General features: G+C 39.8%; 1 protein-coding gene across 6 annotated transcripts in view; it reads left to right on the top strand.

Moving 5' to 3' along the window:
• LOC135161627 (dachshund homolog 2) overlaps positions 1-16380 on the top strand; it is a 160874-nt gene that overhangs the window by 109440 nt on the left and 35054 nt on the right. For all 6 annotated transcript variants that reach the window (XM_064119355.1, XM_064119351.1, XM_064119353.1 and 3 more), the window contains one exon: positions 9230-9313. In XM_064119355.1, coding sequence (XP_063975425.1) covers positions 9230-9313 — 84 coding nt within the window. The remainder of the gene's footprint in view (positions 1-9229; positions 9314-16380) is intronic.

Here is a 16380-nt window from a genome sequence, read left to right as displayed (position 1 = left end):
GAACGCTGAGGCTTTTTAACTTGGTGTTGGTTGTTTCTCTGTGTGTGCAATATACGCTGGAGAGGTGGCTCGTTTGGCCGACGGTGGATAATAAATTATACCTAACACGGACAACAACTGCTTGATTATTTATTTAACAATAAAAATTCAATGGCCTCGGGGCCTATGCCAAAAGATACATGTTCACCCGGTCGATTGCTGTTTCGGAATTTTAGGGTATAATGAGTGGAGGATTTGTTACATTTGAGGTAATTCAATTGGTTGGAATGAGAGGACTTTGCAACGCGTTGCATATTTTTTGAAAATTTTTTGATGCGATAATTTCGCCGCTGAGAGTTGAAAATTTCAGGGAATAGTTGATAAAAGCTGTGCAAATTATTCGGGTTTGGAGAATGATTCGTTTGTTTAATCGCTACAAATTATTTAAAAAATACCGTTGTCGGATGTTAGTGCCTCTCAGGACAATTTTTATGAAATATTTCTCCTCGTGTTGAAAATTGATTTAATCGGAGAACAAGTTGTCAGATAATTTCAATTGATTTCTAAAGACTTGAGAAATGGTTAATATGTTGAAGACGTACGTCACCTACCGCAGTACTACACCCAAGTCGTTAATGCAAACCAAATAAAATGTGTTATTTACCGTGCAATAAAGCCCGAAAAGTAGTGAATGTCATCGGTTCTTACAGTGCCGTTAACGATGCTCTTTATTACCCCGACGGAAAATGATATTTTGTTTCAAATCAGTATTATTATTCTCGGGGGAAATTCAATGGGAAATCTTCTCCCATCGGCCGTCTAATACCAGGGATATGCATCATACTTCCACTCGCAATGGGAAGTATACACTCGGTACACAATAATTAATAAGATCGGGTGTATAAATGATTGGTAGTGAAATGCACGGTATGGTAATTCTTGTTTCATGGTTATCAATTCTCCGAGGATCGTAACCAACGACTCTCTCGATATAATCGGATAATTACTCACCTATAGTTTCATTAATTATTAATTAACTGGATGTCAACGCCCCCGATCTCTCGCATTCGATGTAAATTATTTGTACATTTGAAAAAAAGTTTGAATTTATTTCTCAATACCATAAAATCTATTCATAATTCTCAAGTCACAAAAAACAATTATTGCATTTACGATTTTTATATGTCATCTATTGATTCTCATTTTTAATGTGTCATTTATGCCTTGACAAATTTATAAAGCATTTTGGTCATAAATATTTTTTATACATAATTTTTTTAATTTGGAAAATATATTGACATTTTTATCATTCTATTCGAAGATAATTAATTAGTTAAACATCCCCTGTTATTCAGCATCGATATCACATGTGGGATTCTAGCGCACAAGATAACCACATTTTTCCATGGAATATTTCAATTCAGAGTCAATTAAAAATGCAAAGTAATTAAAATTACGATTCAATTAAAAAAATCAAAACAGTAATAAAAATTATAAATGCAAATTTTCATTTATTTTAATCATCAAATTAATTTTCTTTCCACGTCGTAAAATTAATAATTATCCTCACCAAAAAAAAATCTAAATTCAAACCTACAATTGAACAATATGTAGAACCATGATATGAAACCATATGAAAATAAAAAATTACAACTTCCGACTGTCATGTCCATAAAGATGGTATCGGCGCGTAGGTGCGCGGCGTCGTTCGTTGATGTCTTATTATACTGGGCAGTTATTTACGATCGCGAAACCCCGGGGAAATAAAGGATGAGAGGGAGCAGCGAGAGGCCAGAAATGGTTGAAAAAAAAAATGAGACATAGGAAAGAACGAACGAATGAATGAAACGCAGCGATAGGCGCATAGAGAGAATCGTGTGAAGGCGCGTGTCTATATATTTTCATGCAATTCCAATCTCGTTCATGAATTCCCCACTCTTTCATTCGACTTGATGAATGCAGAATCGAGCGGGTATTGAAATCATGCAATTGCTCAACGATTAATTGCATGCGTCTCAGAACAATTATCTCTCCCCATTCCTTCCTCAGTCCGTCCTTTTTTCTTCCATTTCTCTCGCAATTTCTGCCACCATTTGCGTGTTTGCACGTTTCCATTCCCATATCTCTCCATTTCTATTCCCTCATTCCTCGCTTTTTTTTCGTTCTACTTTATCTTTGCGAGTCGTCATCGTCACCTGAGTGTAAAGATGGAGATAGCAGCTCCCGTGAATTCATTAAAATGATTGTTAATTACCGAGTCCGGGTAGAATGACACGTGGGAGGGCTCGAGAACAACTGGAGGTTCGTGCATTCAGAGCTGAATTATTGAAACATCTGCTCATTTTTGCATGTTAATTTTTTAAGAAAATTCTTGAATCAGAGTGTTACATTGAGTCAGAGAATTGTTACGCTTTCGCAGAGAAAAATCCGTTGGAAGTTTCGATTTCCTCAGAGGAATGTCTCACTGAATGAATATTCGACAGAAAAAATTTAATTTTTGATTCCAATGTCTTTCTCAAATTTAGTTCGTGAATTGCAGTTGAAATAATTTTGTAAAATGAACTTTCTGCAACACGTGAAATCCTCTCGATCCACTACTTTCCAACTTCCATCAGTCTCCACAAGTGAAATTATTCCTCAAACGCGAAACCGAATTAGTCCCCTACTCCAGTGATTTAACCACAATTTTTTACCTCTCCATTTTCAATCTCCATTTCCCCATAAACATTGAAAGAAACAATGTACAACTCAGAATAATACCGATTTTACAACGCGTGTTGTTTCCGGTGCACGCGATATACTTCCTCAACGCCCTTTCAACATAAATTGCAAACTGGGTGGCGTTTTGCTGATGTTTGTGAATGTGTACAACATTGGCGCCCTCTTGTGTCTACAAATTGTACGTTTGCTAACAATTCTGCATCTCTCTTCCGTTTTGGCTCTTGACTGACAGACGTACACATAACGTTGTTGCACTCGTAACAATGATAACGATCCAACGAGGTAGCGGTGGGTCTCGTTAAGCGCCAGTTTGAACACGAGGGAACGAGTAGGAAGAGGATGAGTGGGCGAATTAAGTCCGAGGAAAAAAAAAAAACCGGCACACAAACACACACTCACCTCCTCCTTCCTCCCACCCCCTTGCCCCATCAGCCCGAGGAGTAATTTTTCCGATAAATTAGTCTCTCAAATTAGATAAATTTAATTTAAAAATTTTTTATTCGATTATTTCAGTTTCACCCAATAATTCTCAGTCGTTTCACTCTCTTGTATTGCTAATCGCAAAACTTGGAAAGGCTCTCTGTGGTATCACTCCACCTCCTCCCATCGGAATACGGAGGAGAGGAACTGCTTGACCCTTTCCTGCCTCGTCGATATGCACGGGGTGGAAGAGTGGCAGAGGGGGGAGGACACTGGGGACTCTGTTTCCCATGGCAATAATCTCCTCACCTCCATCAGCAAACCTGTGAACAAGCGTCAAACATTCTTCCTCGGTTAATTTCTATTTGATATTTATGAGTTGTTGGGTGGATGGGTGGGGGGGGGGGTGAAGGGGTGTATACGAGCATTGACAGAGGTTTTTAATGCGCACGTGCGTGGATGAGAGCATCAAATTGGTGATAGCCAGATGGTAGACACGTTTTACCACACTCGGAATTGTGTTATCGGTTAAAAGCTATTCTGATTGTCGATGGATAGTATCGAATACACTTGAAAATTGATACTGAGTGCTGACGTTATCAGTACAATAACAGGGTTAAAAAAATATGTGGGTTTGGGGGGGAGTGTAAATAGACATTTTAGGGTTAAAAATGGTGTGGAACTGAGGATATTTGGTTTTGGCGTGGATGTCGTGGAATCAAGAGGCGAGAAAGGAATTGAATTTTGTCAGGTTTTACGGAGTGGAATTATTTATATTACAATTTGTCTCCTCCACTTTGATTTAAATGAACATTCAAACCCACTCCGCACATCTGTTAATATCTAATCCCATTTCCCCTTCGATACGTTAATGGTTAATGGTGTTCCAAAGTGGTCAGCAACCGGAACAAGTCCTAATTCCGTCTTAAATCTCGAAAACCGAGGGAGTAAACTTTGGGTAACAGTGAGGGCATCTCACCCAACGGCCCAAGTGAATCCCGAATGAGTAACTATTGTCCAAAAGCCCCTTCCTCACCCCTCACTGCCACCATCTTGACGCAATCTCTGCATAAACCAAGTAGACACTGTATATGGTCTTGATCATGTTGGTCCGTGTGGAGTCCACCAAGTCACACAATCGCCCCCGGGGTCCGGCATACTGCGGTGGAACAACACTGTGCTTGAGACCAAGGAACACAAGCGTTCCGGAATTATTGCCGGCGTTGCCTCGTTAATTATCGAGAGGTAATCAATGTCAGCGACGATATCGCTTTGGCTCTGCGCTCAGATTCCACAGCCCAGTGGATTCTCCGAGATACTGCAACAACTCTTCAACAATCCACCGATTATTGTCCAAGATATCGTCACCAAGTGCATAAAGCAAGGCTTACATTATGCTTTTTTTAATCTTGACTTTACAATTTTGTTGCAACGGGAGTATAAATTGCCGGTGAAAGGTTGAGTGGTCTTTATTCACGAAAACCTATCCGGAACTAACGAAACGGTTTTTAATTATTCTTGGGCCGTAAGCGGTTTTAAATCGTTTTCTTGATTGTAACAAATTTCGTTTGCAGTCAATTTTGGATTCAGGAAAATAATTCTCTGATTGTTAATGAATATATGAATATTTATTCCGAGAACAATTTTGATTTTCGATTAACGAAAAATTCAGGAGTTCAAGAAGTCGGCAGTTTCCATTCATTTTTCCACATAATTATAAATTGTCAAAGATAGAAATCATTAGAATTTTATGAAAATCATCAAAAAAAAATTGTTTGACTCTAAAGTGTAATAAGAACTCTGGGACGGACAATGGACAATAGTATTGCAGTACTCTGACAGACCCCCGAGGCTTGGACAAACTTGGGTTACTTAATCGTTATTCAAGTAGAATATGCAGGGGTAGAAAACAATAATATTCAACATCTACCCTTAATCGACCTCGAAGCATTGCTCCATCGTTATTCAGGTAAATAATGTTCACCGGGGTTAGTCAATCGGTTATTCAGGTATAATATGTAAGGATGGAAAACAATAATATTCAACATTTACCCTTAATCGACCCGGGGGCATTAGACAAATAGGGTGGTCGGGATTAAATGAGATTAGTCGGGCGAAATTTATGCTGTTGTTGGAAATAGAATAGCTGAGATTAGTCGTTCGAAAGAATGTATCTCGTCCTCAAATCAATATTTCCAATATTCTTCGATTTTTTATTTAATCGACGAAAAATTATCCACCAAGTTGAGGCTAATTTGAATGCCCCGAGGACAGTCGTGAAGCGAAATTTAATTCACGAGTAAGGACTTTGCGTGAAGAAAATCTTATATTTCGCTGAGTAAAAAACTTAAATGAAACGAAACAAAAAAATTAGTTATAAAAAAAAACATTTTTTTATTAAAATTTTTTCATTTAGTCCTAATAATAATTTTGAGTCTCACCAGTTATTTGCATAAACAATCTCTCTATTAATAGTTGAATTTCTCCTTCTCTGCTAAATTCCATATTTTTTCAACTCTTGTGTTGCAAGAGAAGATCGAAACAAATACTAATCCTAATATCCGATATGAATAAATTCATCTAAAATTTACGTCAGCAGGAAGGTACTTGGAACATCATGCTATTATTCAAACTATCATCGCCGCGGGAAATTGACACTGTTGTGTTTGAGATGCGTATAGCACTCAACTCCCTCAAGGAAGAGAGTAGCAGGCAAATATCCCGACGTTTATATCTTACAGTATTACGTACATCGGGCCTACTTGTATTCCGTATGCATAGTTTAAGAAGGGATGAGGTGGTGGTGAGCACCGAGGGGTTGAGGGGGGTACCCAGTGGGGTTGTAAACGTTAGTTGCGTCTTCGAGTACTTCATCCACACGCGCAGGTACAACCGTATGTATACGAAACAACAGGAACGATCGATAACTTGAAATTACTCCTGTGCCATACTCTTCATATCCCAAAGCCTTCTAGCCATTGGAAAGGCACTTTGCTGATTTGATTAAATTTACTGTGGTCCACAGTGAACTTGCCGACGAAGTTGTAGAATTTTAGTCCCTATTTTTCATCGGGAGAAAATTGATAATTACGAATTGAAGGGCGAGGGAGGGAATCGATCGCTAGTATCAGCAAAAACTAATTTTTTCTTCTTTACAACTATTTTTGATTATTTATTGTAATAATTTTTTGTAGATATTTTTATTTTCATTTTCTTATGAATTAAAAAATATCTCTAAAGGGAAAGTTATCCACAAAAATTTTATTTGCACAATTTACAATTTTTTAATGAGTCAGGTCATGTACCATTTATCCTGGAGACAGATTAGATCCATTTTATTCAAGTCTGATGCATTGATAATACCGCGGACCCATTGAACATCTGGGGTTTTATGACGCGAGACAATTATCCAGAACTCTACCGCCTCGTTATAATTGAAATAAGAATGATGTCAACCTCCTCCTGAACATTATAAGAATAAGAAAACGGTGGAATCTTGAGCACCACCGGGGGTGTCGTAACGGTGCATATATATCCCGATGGTATTGTAGAGAAAATTCTTGAGCAGACGTTGGACTAACGCAAGCCAACCATTAAGCGTAACGAGCAAAAGTGCCTCCTCCTTGGCCGATATTAATCCCTGAATTTTTTATCCACCCGCGGCCTAATTTCAATATACCACTCGACTGAATTATTCACCAGTTTCTTTTCAGCGCCGCAAAACACGGCTTCTGGGACAATCATGCTTTTTTCTTTCCAACAAAGTCCGACTTTTTTTTATTTCACGTGGAAGACATTATTGTTGAAGAAAAGCTACACAAGTGGAAAATTAAAAATTGGGAATATTTTAAATTTTTTAATCTCATTTCGAGATCTTTGCCCATTTTAAATTCAATAGTCATTCGAATTTTTCCCAAAAGCAATTCAATTTATCGTTGACAGTGAACTATTTAATTTTTCTCAACTATTTAGTTCAAAAATTTTTTCTTTTGAAGACTTTCTTTTCAATAGAAATTACCACATAATAATTCTTGGGGGTTCTTTCTCCTGCGGATGAAAATCCAACCGAAGTTTTGGATTACGGGGTGGCTCCTATATGCTAGCAATTTTCAGCGGTACGCTAATACCAACTAACTCTTGACGACCGTCCAGCCACGAATATTCAATTTGAATGCTAACCAGAATAGGAAGTTGGCGTCCAACAGCCGCGGGGGGTTGTTCCACACCAGTGGTATCCTGTTATTGCCAATTTCTGCCCGTATTTCTCTACTTCCACCTTTGTGGCGATCGTTTAGATTATCGTCTCACGTTTCGCAATAGATGCTTCAATTTTTTACATTATTTTATTTAAAAAATTGCCGGAAATATTCAAAGTCCTTTCATCTTCAATAAAAAATCAATTAACGGATATCCATACTGATAAAATAAAAATAATGAATAAGGTCATTTTTATCGCTGTGAAAATTATCACTCGCTCAAATTTCCAAGAACTTCTCCGTCTAATTCGAAAAATCAATTAAGAATGTATTCAATTTCATCATCAAACAATTGGGGTCAGGTTAATTTGACAACGAGAAGTCCAACCTTGAGATACACTAGACGTTACGAAGGAAGAGAATATCGTACGGCTCGCTGGATCCATGATTAAATCCAACGATGGGCAGGGCCAGTGCTCGCATAGTTACCTCTAATAGAATTATATTAAGACATTGAGGATTCTGGCCCTTTCTCAGGAGGCACTGCGCCCACCTCGCCACCCCCTTCCGTGATTCTAATACCCGTAACTCTCGCTGATTTCTCCCTCACTGGGTTCCTCCTCATTCTTAGGGAGGCCCTGAGGAGGCTATCCTTCGGCTCTCTTCTCCCTCTCCCCCCTCCCAACTGTGTTTCCGCCGTCTCCACCCCCATGGGAGCAACCGTGCTAAATTAGCCATTTCGAATCTCAGCAAGTTTGGGGTCGAAGGAAATGGGTACGGAGTTGAATTGAAGTGATAGATAAATTTTAGAGTAGAAAAGTTTGATGTTGAGTTCATAGCAGAGATAATTAGACCTGGACAGCGAAGAATTCTGAGCATTCTGCCATAATTGTTTATGATTTTTTGTTCAGCCGAATTTCGGACGAACAATTCCGACAAACTTTCATTTTTTTCAGGTTTTTCGTGCGTGAAAAAGAAAAAAAAAATATTTGACTTTTAGAGAGTCTGAATATCCATTAAAAAAATTCAGTAATTGTTGTTCTCTCTTGGAATAAAGTTCCTTATCCTTTAAGACAACTCGCAGGAAGATTAATATTTAAATGAAGACCATTCCATCCCGGGAAAATTAGGTAATTCTGGTTTTTATTGTGCCTTTTTATTTGAACAAAGGGTCGCTCTTTAATAGCTAATAATGGTACTCGGTTTTTTCCCGGCGTGTAACCTACCCCTTCACCCCCTGGAAAATCACTTTTCACTGGCGTAACCCGATAGAACATTTCCGGAGTCTAAATCAAGCGGGCTAATTCGGTTTAAACTCGAGGGGATGAAAAAAAAAGAGGAGCACCACACTCGGGAACGCCGTTGAATCCGAGTGAAAAAAAGCTGTGAGGAGGGTTTAGGGCCTCTCTTTTTTTTCCCCCAGTTACACTCTCCCCCACTGTGCACGTCCAACGATCCTCGAATTGCGTTCAGGGGTAATGAGCCGGGTAGCCTCGTAACGCACGACGTTTTCGCAGCCTATAACGTCAATTCCCCCCTTTTCTCTTTTTTAGTCACTTATCGGTTCGGCAGTCATGAGGGATTTTCAAAAACTCTGGACGGAGAACAGGGAAAGGCTGTCGTGAAGCCAACACTTACCGAGTATTTCTCGCGATCCTGGCAAATTCATGTGTCGAGAAATAATTATGGAATGCAAATTAATCAAAAATTTTAAAAACTTGGAAGAAGCTTCTCTTAAACTCCAGATTTCTCAGCGCTTTCAATGGCTGACCACCACAGTCTCTAACTACTGACGCCCATTTATTAAAACCCGTGATATTGTCAAACCCCATAATTCTGCCAACAAAAAAAATTCTCAAACACTAAAAATTCCCCATCAAAAGATAATTTTTTTCAATTTATTCTGTTCACAGCTGAACTCAAGATGGACGTCCTACGAGAACGGGAGGTGAAGGACAGCCTGGAGCGACAACTGCAGGACGAGCAAAAGACAAGAGGTAAGTAGTCAAACTCCAGTAGTTGATACAGCAATATCTCCCCGTGTGTATGATTTTCAAAGTATCGATCTGCGTTAAACTCTCCGGTTATAGTCTAAAGTCGGAGATGAAGGAAAGCGCCAGAAGAGGGGGGGGGTGACGAGGGGGTGGATGGTACTTCGATTTGCAACGTAATAATCGACTGTAGGATAACGGGGATAGAGGGGAGGGGGAGGTATATCGAATGTCTCGAACGGGTTTCGTACTCGAGGGGTTAACTCGGTAATAAATCAAGAAGCCGTAGAGACACTATGAGCTATAAAGTCTCAGTGGCCTCTCCTCCTGCCGTCACAATCTCCTGAATGTACCTCACGGCCCCCGAAGCTTCTCCCCATCGGATGCCATTATTCGCATGTACCAAAATGCTTTTCGTCTCTTTTACTCATCTTCACGTTGGTGCAACAACGTCAACATCCCACTGTCTCCATCCTCCCTGTGGCCCTCTTACGATATGGCTGATGGAGTGATGGAAGGAAGGAGATGAGCGAGCCAAAGGCCGTGATCGCTCAGCCAAGTTTGTATCGGATGTCAGTTCGTAATAGAATAGTTGTCTCTTGTTTGTGGGATGGTTTCCCTTTGACCGGGTAGATTATCCAGCCCAGCCTGGACCTCTAGTCGTTGGCGTCTTATTGTGGACTTTGCTGGTGTCCTTGTACGGTTTTTGATTTTTTGTCTGCAAAAAAACCGGCGAGAAATAATGAATAAAAATTGACGACAGAAACGAACAAATTGGATTTCCAGATAGAGCGACTGCACGAGACGGAAATATTCAGAAAAAATTGTTGAATTTCCCTGAACGATTGCGAAAGTGACTCGGAAAATTTAAGTTGTGGTATCGTAATTTTTCATTGAAAATTCAGATAAAAATTATGAAACGCCAATGACATGGCACCGCAAATTAAAACTTTAGTTTGTGCATTTTTTATCATCACCCGAAGGCCTTCAGCTACATTCAGAGTTATTTTCCTCGTGGTGATGTGAAAATGCATCCCTCCCATCGCAAAGAGCGAGCCCAGACATTATGGATTCAGCGTGGGCGCAATATAACGTCGTAAATAAAATATCACCGTTGACAATACGTGTCGGATAACTCGACTGCATTGACGGAGTAGTGAGGGGGGCTGGGACAGCAGGGGGGTGGGTGGATGGTGGTTGGGTTTGGTCTCGGCTGCGCAAAGTGTAACGTCCGCAGTACAATCCTCCCCGCCCCCCCAATCCTCTGACCCTCGTAACACAGCCCGCGCACCGGGTTGACAAACGGATCGACGGATCTCGAGATCGATGACTCGAGGCTTTTTTTCATTCTCCACATTTTTTTTTTTCAATGCTTCATTTTTACACATCCCTCAGCGGGCATTCATTTTTCAAGCGCAAGTGTTTTCCGATAACAAAAAAACACACGGGGGGAGATTTTTCGTTGGGGGAGAATTTTTGTACATCCCAATGTCACAGGAATTGAACGGTACAAAGAGAGATTGGCTTGATGAATTCATTTGAGTCGATGAGCCGAGAGGTCTGGGGGGATAGAAAAAAATAAGTCTTTTGATGGTTCCACAGTGACTTTGGGGTTTTTTTTACATTCTCAACTCGAAGGGGTAGCTGAAAATCGAGGAACTATAGAGTGATTTGGGAATTTATTGAGTTTAGAGGGTTGGAGAGATGTGGAGGGAACAGTAAAATTTATTTTCCTCGGGGGATTGATCACTGGGAATTTCAGGGATTCGATTCCTAATTTTTGGGAACCAATTCCCAGGGATTTATCTCTGAATTTTTAGGGATATTGGTCCTAATCGTCAGGAAAGTCTCCCCGACTTCCCTCTAAATTTGAGAAACACAGCAATGAATGTTAATTATTATTCGGTTAAAGTTCACCGATTTTACAGTTGAAATTTTCAATAAAATAACATTAGAACCTGTGACTAATGCACTCTCGTGTTACCCTGGTGAAAATAAATGGCAATATCGCTGATGCCTATCAGTCACCGTGCGACAAAAGCAAATAGACATTGCTTGATATAAAAAAAATGTGAACCCGATACAGAGTGACTATTTCTCGTGAAAAGCCCAATGGTATCACACCACCGGAGGGATATGTGGGAGACGAACGTACTTTCAGGACTCTTGGTTCCGGAGGCACGGTCGTTTTCACAGATAGCCTGTCATATTCATGTATTGACACGGCCGCCCTGACCCCCGCCCCCTCCCCAGCCACCCCTGACTAATGGACTGAGCTGTTGTCCCAGTGTCGTATTACAACCGGGGCTTGGCTTATTCTTCAAGTCCTTTTCCTGGTTCTAATGTATATATTTCATTTCTTATGTGATGCGCACAAAATATATTTATATTTATCAATATCACTAATACCGAATAATTTTCAAGCTCTGTAAATAAAATTTTCCTGAAATTTTATCGGACATTCGTTATACCAAATTATTTCTGGTTACAGAAAAATTATAATAACATTGAGCAATTTTTCTCTAACTTATTATCGTTGTGGGAGGAGTCGGAAAATTGTGGATGAACAACGCTGACTTATTTCACTTGATAGTACCGCTGATTAACTCCACGTGATCCTTATGACCACAACTAGGGAAGGTTTAATTTTTATCGACCGCTAAATCAAATTCAATTGAATTGAGAAGTCAAAAAAACATCGGCATCATTGACTGAAAGCCCATTTTGCCCCCGTAGGTATTATCTACATTAATAGTTCGTAGGATCGAAGAATTCCGTTTCCAGCCTGATTAATAAAATTGATTTCATTAATCACATTATTCTCGAGTTTCTGCAATGATTAATAATTGGAACAATCAATCGGCCCTCATCGGAAATTGATCCGGCCATTACACATGTTTGAATGACCCAATAATCACTCACTTATCGTAGAAACTCACTCCTCCAATAATCTCAACTTATCTACTTACTCCCCCTGACGAACCTAATTGGCATCGATCCATTGACGATAACAATCAGAAAGCCCAAGCCAATTCTAATACACCTAGCATCCAATCAATTCTAACGCTCATCAAACTAGATAGTCGTTAAAGTCAAAAGGGAAAAGGAGTATTACCTTGTTTTAACGGATTGCCTGACATTTTGTTAAAGGTTCCGGGACCCAGCCCCTCGCCTAAATCGTAGGAGGAATTTTATTGTCTCGTGCACAGGGATTTTGTCACTGAGTTTCTCCGCTTATCAAAGTCAGAATAAACTTTCCATCACACGTCATAAAATCATGTAATTTATTTTAAGATAAAAATTAACAGGAATAATCATTTGCGTTTTAATTAAACTTCTAGTCATGTGATCATTTATGTTAATAATAAGGGCTCTGGGATATATATTTTAAACTTTGCTTCTCACCCGAGTTCCAGAGCCCTTTTCCTTTCTTGTTTTCACTAACTGATAAAAAATGGGAAATTGAAGTGCTTAAAGCACATCGCGGAAGCTGCTGTGCGCGACAGAAGGTGTATATGATGTGGTGGTTGAGGACAGGGTCTTGTCGAGAGTTTCCTAAGAACCTTTGCCATTGTAATTACGAGGAGAGCCATATTGGTTATTCTAGACATTTGAATTTTCCTGAAATGCGCAGTTGACACGTTCTGACATACTATGAACAGAAACCCGAATTTAAATGAAAAATATGCCACAGAAATTGATGAGTTGCGTTGTCATGAGATGTCTTTCCGATAATTATCGATGAACCCCCAATTTCTCATATTTATAAGCCGATTAAATTCTTTATATTTATCACGGAATTCAATTCTCAATATTTTTGCGCGATTCGAAACCGATAGAACAATCCGGGGGACAGTACGTGCTAACAAAAGGGGATGGAAGACTGGTTGAAACGTGCGGGTAAAGTCCCTTGGGTCCCAATTACACCGACACCCGATCCTAGCATTACTCGGCTAATTCGAGGGGTGAATCAGGGTATAAATCTCAGTCCAGTTGATTGTGCAGTTTTGGATGTATGCCGTTTGGCGAAAGCCCTCAAAAGCCCAATTATACAAACTTGAAAATTGAGAAACATTTTGTCATTGTTTTTTAGACTGAAATGAGTGAAATTATCCGTCAAATATATTTTTCCTTCGGATTATGGTGTACACAAGTGAAGATAAATTGTAGTAAGCAACAGATAATTCTCAGGTAAAAATAGCAATTTTACCTAATCAATAAAATAATTCTAGACCTGGTTTTCTTTCATCTCAAAGTCACCTTGCGTCTCCTTAATTTCCAATGAGTCGGAATACGACATGAAACGCTAAACTGCCACAAAGGCACCCCTTCTCGGTATATTCCCTCCATTCTCTCAAATTCGTCAGCTAAAAAGGATGAGAATCCCGGTTGGAATGAGGTGGGGGATCGATGGTTTCCTAATGTTTGTCCACTACCACCCCCTCCAGTGCTTCCGTTCTTGTTCTTCTCTACCTCGAAGCACTTGAGCACTCAGGGATAAACTCGAAAGATTCAGTGAATCAGAACGCCAAGGTAGAGAGAGTGTGACAGACATTATACATAACCAGAGCGTTTGCGTTAACCCGAGACAAGCACTCACAAAGGGATTCCTTGGACAGTTAACACGACTGATGGGGTAAAAGGATGGGTTCTCTCTTTTCATCCCTCATTTTTTTTTTCAAAGTGGCAATTGACCAATCGAATTGAGGGGAAAATGAGTTTTTTGCACCAGTGAATGAACTTGTTTGTTTTCGATGATTTTCCGACTGAGGAGAGCCTCAGGGGAGAGTTGTTTTTTTTTATTATTTAAAGTGTTGAAATTTGTGCATAAGACTATAACATTTATTTCCACCGTCGATTTATTACTGAATTGTTAACTTATATTCCCTTAAATATTGATAAATTATTTTTGTATATTTAAAGTATTTTCCATTTGCAAATTTGTTTACTGTATGAGGGGTGCAGACAGACGTCCTTAGTCTAGTTAACAATTTGTTTCAGACTAGAGTCAATGATTTTCAAAAGTCACATTCGTCAGGGAGATCAGGGGAAAATGGTATTGAAAATATTGTGAATGAAAGTATCGAATTCCGAAAATCAATTTGCTGAACTGACGGTATTCATCGAATATGGTGTTTAGTTCTCACTTGGAAAGCCTGCAACACTCGACCATCGTTTCTCCACTGTAAACCTCCTCCTTTTACCCCACTTTGCAGCCCCCTTGGAGGTAGCGCGCGGTCACTTTGTGAACTAAGCTGGCTTTGGCCCGATGTTTAATTAAGTCCCGCCTCGAAACTACCACTACCAACAGACACAACTGGCTTTTGCTCAACGTTTGCGTATCGTACATGAACGCTTTTGTAGCACTGAGAGGGCATCGACTATCGGAGTCGATGGGGATATCCGTACATGGTCACGTTTACATCCCTTTGTTGTCACGGATTTCAGGGAAGAAAATAACGAGAAAAGCCAGATGGAAAATATTTTCACTTTAAAAATGAATATTATCGATTCAGAAATTGAGTATCGAAAGCTCAAACGACTGTCACCCGTTTTCACTCAAAGTAACTCAGATGAAAATGATTTTTTATTTATTTTGGGGGTAAAATTACTGGGGAAATCCAAAGCTTTTTCAACGAGAATTCTGAGGATATTTCAATTCAGGATTCAAAAATTCTGCGTCTTCAGTAAATTCTGAACTTGACTGAGAGACGCGTTAGCTCATTCTACCGCATCATCAATATTATTCACTGGAAATGTCAGTAACAATTTTTCAAAAATGACTGAACAGACATTTTTCCACTGATCGTTCCTCACTTTTCCTGAAAGTTCACTGAAAAAGTACGTAGCTGTTCCGTCATTTTCACCGCATATCATTCTGACTGACATATTACAGAACAGACACATAATTTGTAAACAATTTTTCCCTCCGTCCAAGAACACCAACAAAATGCTTAAAATAATAATTCCACATTACCCGATCAGCAGTTAATTCTTGACCACATATTAAAAAACCTTCGCACGCGTATGAATTTGTTGGCGCATACACAGCATCACAGTGGAGTGCCTGACGTAATATAATTGTTAATGCGCTGATGCGCCCCCGGGCGAGGCCGTTTATGTATTGTATACGCCCGTCGTGCGATCACGTCTGCGTTTATATATATGGCTGGTAACGCGCGCTATCCTAACCCCTTTCCCCACCCCCTCCGCCCACCTACCCCCTGTTCCTATGCCACATTATAATGAAGCCAACCCCCTTCACTTGATAATTTCTCTCTTCTCATTTTTTTTTTCCATTATTTTTTTCTTGTGTATTATACGTAAAAATAGACGCACCATGCAATACAGTACATTGAACACGCCTAGCACGTTATATCGTTTCTTTTCTCGGGCACTAGTACGTATATAATCGGTATGGTCTGCTCGTCCGAGATAAAAAAATGCGTCTAGAGTGCATTCTAGAATCTCCTTTTCTTTATATCAATTTTTTACATATTTTTTTTCTTGTTCTCGTGGGGGAAAAAAAAATTCCCGCGTTATTTACAGGGTGAGTGGGGATTGGAGAGGGAGGGAGAGGTGGGTGAGAGCGGGGGATGAAGGGATGAACGTCTTCGGGTAAACAACGGGAAATGCTAATGAATTCGGTGGGCACTTATTGCCCACGGGGGCGAATTACTCGCTTAGGTGGTTAGACACATACACCTGTGGGATGTGCAGGGGGTTTTCCCTCTTTATTTTTGGGAGAATCCCTGTCGTTTCGGGGGTTTATAAGAGTGGAATATGAATATCGGGAAGGGGGGAGGGGGCGCCCGTGGCGAATCATTAGGGGGAATTTTATTTATTGTGTGCGGAGAGAAGTTTTAGTGAAAATTTGAGATAGAATTTGTAATGAGAGGGCTGAATTTCATGGAGGTGTAATTTATTATCGGATGGAGGAGGCAACGGCGCATTTGGGAAAATTGATGTGATGTTATGGTGGGAATATTTTTTTTTTAGTGAAATTTTAGGGACAATTTTCACAGAAATCACCGGAATCGCGGAGTAAAATTCTTACCCGTATGCGATATTTT

Source organism: Diachasmimorpha longicaudata, chromosome 4 (assembly GCF_034640455.1).
Source record: "Diachasmimorpha longicaudata isolate KC_UGA_2023 chromosome 4, iyDiaLong2, whole genome shotgun sequence".
Taxonomy (NCBI): Eukaryota; Metazoa; Arthropoda; class Insecta; order Hymenoptera; family Braconidae; genus Diachasmimorpha; species Diachasmimorpha longicaudata.
Note: the sequence above shows the minus strand (reverse complement) of the source record. Positions and strands in the feature narration are given on the sequence as shown.